This window comes from Notolepis coatsorum, assembly GCF_963971535.1.
Source record: "Notolepis coatsorum genome assembly, chromosome: 14".
NCBI classification, from domain to species: Eukaryota; Metazoa; Chordata; class Actinopteri; order Aulopiformes; family Paralepididae; genus Notolepis; species Notolepis coatsorum.
The window spans coordinates 48,638,605-48,650,835 of NC_140178.1; the positions used below are offsets into that span (position 1 = coordinate 48,638,605).

General features: G+C 43.1%; 1 protein-coding gene across 1 annotated transcript in view; it reads right to left on the reverse strand.

The window, feature by feature from the left end:
* Positions 1-12,231, reverse strand: part of top3a (DNA topoisomerase III alpha) — a 147,931-nt gene that overhangs the window by 17,289 nt on the left and 118,411 nt on the right. Inside the window, exons 14-16 of the mRNA XM_084329100.1 lie at positions 4,837-4,950; positions 4,381-4,546; positions 4,025-4,171 (exon numbers count right to left, since the gene is read on the reverse strand). Of these exons, the coding sequence (XP_084185226.1) occupies positions 4,025-4,171; positions 4,381-4,546; positions 4,837-4,950 (427 nt within the window). The remainder of the gene's footprint in view (positions 1-4,024; positions 4,172-4,380; positions 4,547-4,836; positions 4,951-12,231) is intronic.

Below are 12,231 nucleotides of genomic sequence, written 5' to 3' on the forward strand. Positions count from 1 at the left end.
AGAGAGACAGGACGGTAGTTGCCTATGACGGTAGGGTTCAGGGATGGTTTTTTTATGAGGGGCGTGACTCTGGCTTGTTTTAGGGAGGTGGGGACCACCCCCGAGTTGAGTGAGGAGTTGATGGTTGCAGTTAGGAATGGGAGGATCTCTGGTGCTATGGTCTGGAGGAGTGGGGAGGGTAGCCGGTCCAGCTGGCATGTAGTCGGACGGTTCGACGTTACCAGTGTCAGGGTCTCGGCTTCTGTAATGGGAGAGAAAGATGACAGAGTGAAGGATGAGGTTCTCGATTCAGCTTTTGGAATGGGTGGGGGTTGGGAGAAGGAGCTGCGGATGTTCTCCACTTTTTCCTCAAAGAAGATAGCAAAGTCTTCGGCAGAAAAAGATGAGGGAGGGGGGGGGGGGGTGGGGGGGGGGAGTGAGGAGGGAGGACATGGTAGCATGCAGTTTGCGAAGATTCTTGGCAGAGGCCTCGATCCTATGGTGAAAGAAAGAAGCTTTGGCATTAGTAATGGTTTTGGAGAATGTTAACAAGAGGTTGTGATATGTCTGAATTAGAGGGTGGAGGGGGATAGGGAGGCCAGGTTGCGTCTGAGTGAGACGGTTTGAGTTGGGGTGAAGACCTTTCGGTTAAGCATGAGAGTTAGTGAGAAGGATATGAAGGAATGGTCAGATACATGTAGGGGAGTTACCGTGGTGTTAATGATGCTGGAGTTACGGGAAAATATGAGATCCAAGGAGTTGCCTGCTTTGTGGGTGGGAGGCATGGCAGTGGGAGTCAGGTCAAACGATTGTAGGAGGGAGACTACTATGACTGACTGAGATGAGTCAGGCAGGTTGAAGTCGCCCAATAGAAGGAGAGGGGTACCATCTTCCGGTAAGGAGCTTAGAAGCATGTCCAGCTCATCTGTGAAGTGATCGAGCGGACCTGGAGGGCGGTAGAGTGTAACAATGGTGAGATTGAAAGGATTAGAGACAGATACTGCATGATATTCGAAAGAGGAGAGTGACAGTTCTGGGAGTGGTGTTAAGTTTGTAGCCCATGAAGGAGATGTCATGAGGCCAGTGCCTCCACCCCGTCTGGAAGGTCGAGGTGTGTGAGTGAAGTTATAGTTTGTAGATAATGCTGCAGGTGTTGAGTTATTGGGGGTTATCCAGGTCTCAGTTAGAGCCAGGAACTGTAGATTTTGACTATGGGCGTAGGCAGTAATGAAGTCAGCTTTCTTGACTGCTGATTGACAATTCCATAAGCCTCCCCGTACTGTGACAGGTGTATTAGTGGCTGTAGGAGGGTAGGAGAGATTAGCCGGGTTGCTAGCAAACCGCCGTGGGTGGGTTGAATCTGTTCTGGAGGAGCAGATTGTGGATATAGATATGAGACACATTGTGGTGTCAAGAGTGGCAGGGAGGAAGTAGAGAAATAGCAGAGTGGGAGGGAAAGGGGGATTTTTTAGAGTGGAGTGTAAGATAGTATTATGGTGTACTTCGCACTAGGTGGATCCCTGGATTCCTCGGCGAATAACTCCAGGAAAACTCCTCCAGGAAAATTCCTCTTTGTCCCTCTTCGTTTCTTGACGCTAAGCCAGCAAGCCTTTAAATCCCTATCACTAATTAGTGTTGTCTAACACCTGACCCTTAATGGGTCACTTAAGGAAACAAAATGGCTGCTTTAAACACGCCCCTTAATCAAGTCAGCTGGTCAGGTCAGCAATCAAGTCTCAGTTTAAAGATATTACTAAATTACTTAAAATGTCTTACCCTGATGCAGTGTAAGTCTCTCAGTGAATGTGCTGTCCTTCCACAACAGAATGTTGTACTTGGCCTGCCTGAACCGATGAGCATCACCACTGCGCCTGGCCACCTCCTTCTCTGACCTCAGCTGCCTGAGTTGGGCTGAAAACCAGTGCTTGTTGTTGTTGAAGATCTTCCTAGAGCGGAGGGGGACACACACCTCCTCACCGAGGCTGATGAATGATGTCACAGTATCTGTATATTCATCCAGGTTGTTTCCAGCCTCAGGCCCCGCCCACTCAACAAAGTCCTGGTCACAGCCTGCCCTCTCCAACCAGGCGCGGAGACACTTGCATGCCTCACTGGACCACACTCTGAAGCTCCGCACTACAGGTTGATAGTTTTAATCTCTGCCTGTAGCGAGGGATCAGGTGGATAAGATGATGATCACTGTTGCCCAGCGCAGCACAGGGGACAGAATGGTAGGCCTGCCGAATTGTACAATAACAATGATCAAGAGTGTTCGCTCCCCGAGTTGGGCAAGTGACTTGCTGCCTGTATTTGGGGAGAGACCGGCTCAGATTAGCCTGGTTAAAATCCCACAATACAACAACAAAACTGTCCGGGTGGTTTCGTTCAACGTTCGTCAGCTGTTCGGCCAGCGTGTCTACTGCTGGGGTGACGTCAGCGTCAGGAGGAATGTAAACACAGACGAGGATGTAAGAGTTGAACTCACGAGGAGAATAGAATGGACGACAGCGGATGAAGAGGGATTCAATAGCAGAGGAACAGTGTTGTTGAATCACTGTCACATCGGAACACCAGAGATTGTTTACGAAAAACATAAGTCCTCCTCCACGCGACTTACCCACCGCCTCAAGCTGCCCTCAAGCTGTACAGCCCCGCCTGGAACTGATGGCTTCAGATGAGTCTCCACGAACGCAAAGACAGCTGTGGAGTGGAAGTCCCTGTTTCCTGCAACCAGCCACCGGAGTTCGTCCATTTTATTTGGGATAGAGTTCACGTTTCCGAGGAATATACCGGGCGAACCAGACAGCCACCTCTCCTTCCCCATTTCCGTCTGATCCAGCGCACAGCACTGGCGAAGAACGCGGTCCCCTTGACCAGTACATCCAATAAATCCATGGAACGGGTGAGTAGTGTTGGGAAAGTGTCCGATGGGTTTGAACACCCGATGTGCAGAAGCTCTTCTTTAGTGTAGGAAGTTAAACAGGACACAGATACAACACTGAACAAACAGAACGCAACACACTGTAGCGCCAAGGCAGCCGTGGGCGGCGCCATCTTGGTTCCGGTTCATATCCATCCAGCTGATTGGCTTCTGTAGTGTTCAACACGAATGCCGTTACTGGCCATCAAAGCATAAAAGAACACGACCCCCCCCCCCTTTTCATGCATTCATTCATGATGAAACATAATACCTATTATATACATTTAATTTGGAAATAGTAGCGTGTCCAGTAGGGGTGTAACGATGCATCGATTAATCGAACACATTAGAATCGATGCATTTCGATTAATCGATGCATCGTTACACCCCTACTGGACACGCTACCATTTCCATCGATTTGAATATGTTAGAATCGATTATAATCTAAATTAATCGAAATAAGAAATATATATATATTTTTTTTGTAATGTTTTTCTTTGGTGTGTATTGTTTTTATTGACCTATAGTCCATTCATACTGAGTGAATCAGTTCCCCCAGCCACATTTGTGTATTCAAATTTATTTTGGGGAATTAACTGATAGAAAATGTATCGGAAATTAATCGAAAATGTATCTAATCGAATCGAAGCGTGGTCAAATGAAGAGATTTCATGATGCATTGAATCGTTGCCTGAAGAATCGTAATCGAATCGAATTGTTGTGAGGTTGAATCGTTACACCCCTAGTGTCCAGGCAAGAAACACCAATGCTTATAGTAGAATTCACGTTGCGCCCTAGGGAACTCGCTTCCCAGGATTTATCCCGGATCACTCTGAAATTATACTTATATTCACCACAGGATAACGTGCAAACGTATGCATGGAAGAATTATCTATTTCTTTTGCATCTTGGACGGAAGAAAGTCACTGTCAAATGACCATAGTATTGTCCCCATAGCTATAATATAGAATATAGATATAGCTCTCCAAACATAGTGACGCACAGTGATAATATGTAATGGAAACCTGGCATGTTAGCTACAAGGCCAAGACTAATAGCTGGCGCTAAATGAGTTAAGTGCTCACTCACTCTATCAATCTCTATGGAGCCCTCTCTTCGTCTCACCTGTTTCCCTCCCTCTTCTTCTTCAGCACCATGTCCTGCCCACACTGGGGACATGTCCTGATGGGGAGAGGGATCTCCATGTCCTGCTGCTCTGCTTCAGTGAACTCTTGAGCAACTCCCAGATATGGAGACAAAGCTTCATCTAGTCTGAGAGACAAAACACATTCATTTTTTTTTTTTTTTTTTAAATCAATGTCACAACAAACAGTGGACAGGAACCAACTAACAACAGTGTTTACAAGACAACAAAAAATAATGGTCTGTATGATCATTTAAAGATTGCATGAAATTAGTCTTTTTTCCTCCATACACTCACTACCACATAAAATATCTCTCCATCTCTCTCTGTAACTCACTTCTTAGCCTTCCTAACAGACTCAATGAAGACAGTCTTGTATTTCTGGATGTGATGTTGCAGCACGCTCTGTTTGCCCTTCCTCCCCTCCGATACCAGCTTCAGGTCCGCCTCCAGCTCAGAGCGCAAGTTGGGTTTGGACATCTGATAACCCATAGAGTTATAACCTGAACACACACACACACACACACACGCGCGCGATAACTTTGACAGCCTTATATATATATATATGTCAGTGTGTGTGTGTGTGTGTGTGTGTGTGTGTGTGTGTGTGTGGAGAAGGAGGTGCTATGTGGAGGTGCTATGTGTACCCTTAAGTGTTCAGTGCTGCTTGGCCCCGATACATTTGATTCCCTGTTTATGTAATATAATTTGTGGAACCAAATAAAGTATTAAAATGTGTGTGTGTGCATGTGTGTGCGTGCGTGTGCGTGCGTGTGTGTGTGTATATACCTACCCTCCACCAGTCCCATGCCTAGCTCTCCTGGCAGAAACCTCTGGTCGGCCGTCAGCCCAACATAACTACGACTCTTTATGGTCTCTATGTGGTCAGCGTGGGTGGCATCCGTACCTGGAGTAGAGAGAAATATATAGTATAGTCACACAACATAATACTTCATAATACCTCGAAATATGCATCTTGGAGCCCAGATACTATAGCATCAACTGCCATATTCTGACCTAACTACATTCAGGAGGGTAGCAAATGTTAGGGATGCACCGATATCAATACTGGTATGGGATATGGGTCTGATACCAGGATGAAATAGGGTATCATTATCTGATGGGTCTGATACTAGGCTAAATAGAGTATCAGTATCTAATATCAGCCTGTTACCAGGCTGAAATAGGGTATCATTATCTGATGGGTCTGATACTAGGCTAAATAGGGTATCAGTATCTGAGAATTTCCCTGATACTCTGATGAGTATAAGTCTGATGCCAAGAGCCATTGTGTAACATGTCAGAAATCAAAACAAAAAGTAACTTTTTGACACATTGAAGCATTTATTAGATGTAAACTGATCTAAACTGTGAGAAGAGTGGCGTTTTATGCCTGGCTAATACACACAAGTATATAAAGTATAAACACAAAGTCAAAGTTTATTTGTTACATACATATTATATGCGTACAATGGCAGTTTAGTTTATTTAGTAACAACTACTTTTACTGGGGTCCTCTCAAAATAACATAACACATTCAAACATAAAATCATTGTACAATCAGAATAAAACAATACTTCCATGCACATTGTACAAGCAACAACACCAAAACAAAGAATAATAATGACAGTAAAGATAGTCATTTGTATGTCTACATGAATGAAGCTCCACATAAGTGGAGAGGTGACAGAGGTCCCAACTCTCACCTACCACCACACAAAGCCCTAATTTGCATTAAAAAAAGAAAAGAAAAAAAGTATATCATAAAATTATTTCTTTCTGTAAAATCGCTGTTCTCAATTTATTTTGGAAACTCGTCTTACTGGTAATATGTGTTAGATGTAATGGCAGTTTGTTCCAGTTTGACATAGCTCTATACATTACAGTTTTCTTTAATGAGTTAGTTTTGGGTAGTGGAAGCGTGAATCTTTCCATAGCTGCAGGTCTGGTATTATAAACATGTTGATCTTTAGTATGTATCATCTGTGTACATAAACATATAGGCACTCTCAAGGTACAGATATTTCTACCAAAGAGGATGATGCTACAAGCCAGTCTGGCTTCCCCCCTCAACCATGACAGCCTGGCATGCATCCCTTCCACACTACTAGACCAGACTGCTGGACAGTAGTCAAGGTGGGATAAGACTAGGGGTTGTATTACTTTGTCAATGACCATTGTCATTTTCTGTTATGAAATAGGCACACCTTCTAATGATTGAAATGCCTCTGCTTATTTGGGCAACCAGCTTATTAATGTGAGTGGACCATGAAAGTGTTTTGTCAAGTGTGACACCCAATAATTTGGCCTCAGTAACCTGCTCAATCATCACTCCTTGCAAAGATATGATTAGCTTCTGGTCTATTTTTAAAGCATGCATGGAGCCTAGTAACACTCTTCGTTTTTTGAGATATACAATTTTAGCTTGTTTTCAGAAACCCAATCCGTTACCAGCATCAACTCACTTTTGAGGACTTTGCTAAGCTCCTCAGTCTTGTCTGCTGATGCATACAATACATGGTAGTATCATCAGCATATCATTGAATATGCTGTATAGGAGAGGTCCTAAACAGCTCCCTCGTGGAATTCCGCATTGTAGTGATCTAAAGCTTGGTACCATTAAATAAAACACTGTTGTCTAGTATTAAATAAATAATTTTTCATCCAATTGATAGCGGATGTTTTAAATCCATAAGCAGATAATTTGATTAGTAGCAACTCATGATCTATTAGATCAAAAGCTGCACTGAAGTCCAATAGTACAGTGCCCACCATTAACTTTGTAACCAGTCATCTGTTAGTTGTGTTAAGGGCTGTAAATGTTGAATAACCCTCTTTATATGCATGTTGGAATTCAGTGTTGATGCTGTTTTCTGAGATAGTGCTGAATCTGTTTAAATACAACACCCTCCATGATTTTGCTCAAAACAGGAAGGATACTGATAGGTCTACTATTTTGTCCCTTAACTCATTCTGCGCCATCGCTTAAAGGAAAACGCCAACATTTTGGGAAATTAGCTTATTTGCCATCTTCCCTGGAGTTAGACAAGAAGATACATACCCTTTTCTTCTCTGTGCGTGCAGTAGGCTTAGGGAACGCCCGCACCGTTAGAGTAGCTTAGCTTCATCACTGGAAGTGGGGCAGTCCTTTACCCTGAAGTTCCCTACAGTCCCCTACAGTCACGAAATACACTCCAAATACAACTCCAAAACGTTCCTGCAAACATGTTGTGACCTGTGTATTTACCACGTGGAGAAATAAAAAATGATTGAATTCGACATTTACGTTTTCTAAGCAAATATACTCAGAACTATTTTTTGCCTAACCACTCCTCTCTGGGCTCAGTCAGTGATTTCACGCAACGCAGTGATACTTTCTAACGTGACGCCAGTGTTTGTTTACATTCTCATTTCATTCAAAGGATCCGAACCGATTGAAGTTTATGGATACCATGCCTTCAAATCCTCTTACCTTAACGATTAAAAGCCTCCACAATTTAGAAAACAGTATTCCCATGGCTGGTGTTGATATGCTGCTAGCAAACGAAAACCAACAAACACAGAACCGGACGCGTAAGCAGAAAACGAGGCATAATTTCCCAAAATGTTGGCGTTTTCCTTTAATGCGCCAGACGGCACTAGTACGCCATCGCTTTAATCAATGGGGGGACTGCGAGATTTGCGAGTGCTTAAAATATATCTTATAGGGCGGCTAGGTGGTGCAGTGGGCAAGGCACTCACCACCAATGCTGGAGACGCTGGGTTCGCGTGTTCGAATCCAGCTCTCCACATTGTTTTCAGTTTGGCTGGTCGTCCGTACTAATACAATTGGCAGTATTAGAGGGTGGGAAAGCTGATGGGTGGGTCCTGGGCGTTGTAAACAGAAAAATACTCCTACAGTTCGGTCGGGGCGCCTGCTCAGTGAAGGAAGGATCTGGAGGGAGGTAGTGTGACCTTCCACACGTTACACTCTCCCAGTGAGAATCTGAGCTGCCAGGCTGGCTGCCGGCTGGCTGCGCATGTGTCGGAGCATGTGATAGTCTCCGGCCTCTCGGACCAACAGTAGGGGGGGTGCGCAACAACCAGGAAGGGAGTTGGGAATTGGCATAAAGACTAACAGTGGGATGGGAGAAAAATCGGAAAAAGAGGAGGGGGAAAAAGATAATAAAAAAAATATATATATATATATCTTATATTATAGCTATGGGTCTAATACACCCGTCGATTGTCAGTGAGTTGCTTCCAGTCAACATGTACAAAACTTAGGCCTGCCGCGATAAGCAATAAATCGATTAATTGCCGCTATAATTAAAATGAATGCAATGATTTTGACGGGCGCGATTAATTGCTATTTGCGAGTTTGTTTTAATGAGGCGGAACCAGTACCCCTCGTCAGTCACTCTCCGTGTGGGGAGGCGGGCCGCTGGCTTTACTACAGAGCACAGCACGGGAGCTCCGTGGGGCAACGCCACATAGCTTAACTACATTTCTCAATAGTGTTGCTCCTTTTAACCAAGTAGCGTTATTTGTAGTGTAACGTTAGCTATTTTTAGACCCAAGGCGGCTACGTGGCGTAGTGGGCAAGGCGCTCGCCACGAATGACGGAGCCGCTGGGCTTGCCTGTTCGAGCCCAGCGCTCCACATTGCTTTCAGTTTAGCTGGTCGTTCATACTAATACACATTGGCCGTATTAGGGGGTGGGAAACTGATGGGTGGGGATCGGGCGTTGTGGACAGCGACTCCTACAGGTCGGTTGGTGCGCCTGCGCAGTAGAATCAGGAAGTGTCGGGGGCAGCGTGAGCCTCCCACGCGTTACTCCTCGCCACTGAGAGATCGAGCTGCGCAGGTGAAAAGATGCGACTGCTGTTACCTCAAGTACCGGAGGGGACTTGTGCTATGTATGACTTAGTCCACATTGCAGCCGGCTTGTGGGAGGCAAGAAACAGCGTTCGTGACAGGGGAGGGTTGAATTGGATGATACGAAATTGGGATGGGAGAAAATATAGAAAATGGGAGAAAAAGTGGATAAAAAAAAAAAAGCTATTTTTAGACCCAAGTAGTTACTCGCTACTGCCCGGAGAAACTGGACTGCTAAATAAAGATGAAAGATCGAGCGTTGATGCTCATTCAATGCTAACAACATTAGCTAAATAGCTAACAAACGAAATACAACGTATAGCATAGCTACAACACAGAATAACGTTAATACAATTACATGCATTATTGTTTACAATGAACGGGTGGGGCTAGTCAAAGGACTGGACACGGGGACAAGTTAAACATGAATTAATTTATTATAACAGGTAGTTTCGAGTCGTGCCTACGCACCACAGGGCTACTATTCTATTATATACGGATTTGACGCTTCCTCCTCATCGTTGATTGCCTGTAGTAGCTGCATCTAACGTTAGTAGCTAACGTTAAAACTAACCTAAAGTTAGTTGTTCACCAACAATCTCAACATTTGTTTTATCATTAGCTCAAAAACACAGAACCGGATGAGACAAGTTGTCCGCTCATAGGTTCTGCTAGGATAATCACAACAATACTTCCGGTCCGGTCGGTGGGCTTCAAAATAAAAGTCTAAAACACCGGAAAAGACGGAGCGGTGGGCTTCAAAATAAAAGTCTAAAACACCGGAAAATACGTTTATTTTGTACAGCGTTTTCCTCCACGAGTACTCGAGTACATCATGTGATCAATCGATCTGGATTATTTTTGCCCATCCCTAGTTTATCCTGTGCTGAAGTCTCCATTCCAATAGAGATAGTATATATTTTGGTCTTTATTTGATTATTGTTTCACTGCCTTTTTATTTATTACGTTTCCAGTTTTTTCCTCACACTTTATTAACATTTTGTACATGGTACCGCGGCGCAAGGTACATTAATAATACATGTACATGTTAAAAGGATGACACAAAAAGCCAGACAGAGGGCTTGTTTTCAGTTTCAGTTTGTTTTATAATAAATCAAACTGAGCATTTTTTTATTTAGGATATTTAAAATGTCTTCCAATGTTAAATAAAAGTTTATTGCACTTTGAAACGGTGTCCTTGCATTATTATGCTATTATCATTATATTAGTGAAAATTGAGAACTTTTGGGAAATAAATTTCCCAAAAAAAAAAAAATCTCTAACCGGTCGCAATAATATCGCTTATCGCGATATTTTCGGGGGCAATTACTCGCCCAGCTAAATGTGTTATCGTGGCAGGCCTAAAACTGATTGTTTTTTCATCCGTACATTTCCGTTTTATACCATTTTGAATATGAATATAGTTTTGGTGATTCTTAGTAGTGGAATACACTAAACACGTTGTCATTTTTCGCCTGATTATCGAATCTTCCTGAAATCAACGCTAGATTATCATTATTATCCTTCCTCATGCAAGAATGAAATGGCCCTCGTAGCGCGGCGCTCCCCCGCCACCTCCTCCCACTCAACGGTAAACAGCCACACACACACACACACACATAGCTTTGATTGTGGTAGAAAGAAATATCAGATCAACGCAAGATTTTATATATAGTGTTCTTACCTCGTCTCTGATGTAATGCAAAACAAATAATCCAATTTATCTGATCACCATTTGAACTACTGCTCGTGGAGGTCCGTCCCACATTACAGAGCGTTACACATGAACGGGCGAGCGGGGTTAGTGTACCATGCCATCGTTGTAAAGGCCTGCCTCGTCTGAGTATTTAAACCCTGCCCGCACGGCTCAGATCGGCCCTGAAAAGAAACTACACCATTTCTAATAGAGTGCAATACCTGCTGGAAGGCGTAGGCGGCGGTATTTGCCCTTTTGCAAGCTCAGACCCATTCTAATAAAAGAAAGAAATAACGATTAAAACCCAAGTTTTCTCGTGAATGGCGCTGAACGGTTGGCGAGTTAACCCAACTTTTCTCGTGGCTGGCGTTGAATGAGTTAAAAGATTCTTTGGTATTTTTTGGTAGAGGAGTGACCATCGCCACCTTCCACATCCGAGGAACAACACCTTCATTCAGACTTAAATAAAAAATATGACACAGTGGCATTGCTACAATTCTTGCTGACAGTTGAAGTAGTTTACCATCCAGGTTATCGTAGCCACAAGGTTTATCACACTGTAAAGACACGAGAAGCTTTTCCATGTGTTCTAGATTAATGTTCATGAAATCAAATTCATATTTTTTGTTGTACATAATTTGTTGCTTAATTATTGACTCAGAGAGCCTACTCAACACTACTGGCAACATTTGAGTCCTTATTTTTTTTCAATGAAATAATTATAAAAATAATTTGCTATATCTAGAGGTTTGGTGATAAATCCACCACCAGATTATATAAATGAGGGAGTCTTTTTCATGTTATTTTACTTCATTAAGGGTTCTCCATAACTTTTTGCTGTCGCCCTTAATTTCTTCAAACTTGAATTGGTAGTATTGTTTTTTCTTTGAGTATTCATTTTTGTGACTTAGTTCCTCAGTGAACGACAAGCCTGCCAATCATCTGAGCTGCCAGATGTAATAGCAGTTTATTTTCAGTTGTTCCCTCTCTGACACCTTAACTCCAAATCAGGCCAGGGGGCTTTTGCTGCTCTGACGGTTAATTTCCTCACGGGGGCATGTTTGTCACAGATGGTTAAAAACAATTTCATAAATAATTGTAAGGCCTCCTCTGTATGAGTTAATTTAACCACACTATCCCACTCTATATTGTTCAGATCTTCAACAAATGCATTTTCACAAAAGTGTACTTCTTTTGTAAATTACCTTAGGCCCAGCTTTTGGCACCTTAGTTTTCCTTGCCACTGCAATGATATTATGATCACTAAAGCCTACTGATACCGATACAACCTTTGGACACGTATCAATAAAAACATGATCTATACAAGTAGAGGAAGATCTTCCCATGCCCCTGCTATTAACTCTTGTGGGTAAATGCACAATCTGTGATAGATTATAAACACTGGCTGCGTCCTTTAAATTCTTTTTCAGTGTACATGTTTTAGAGAACCAGTCTATGTTCAGGTCCCCAACAAAATATATTTCACTGTTTATGTCAGTAACGGTCTGCAAATGTTTGCATATATCCTCCAGGTACTGAGTATTTGAGCCTAGTGGTCTATAGCAGCAACCTACTATAATGGGTTTACGATGAGGTAGATGCCTCTGTAACCATAGCATTTCCACACCTGATACA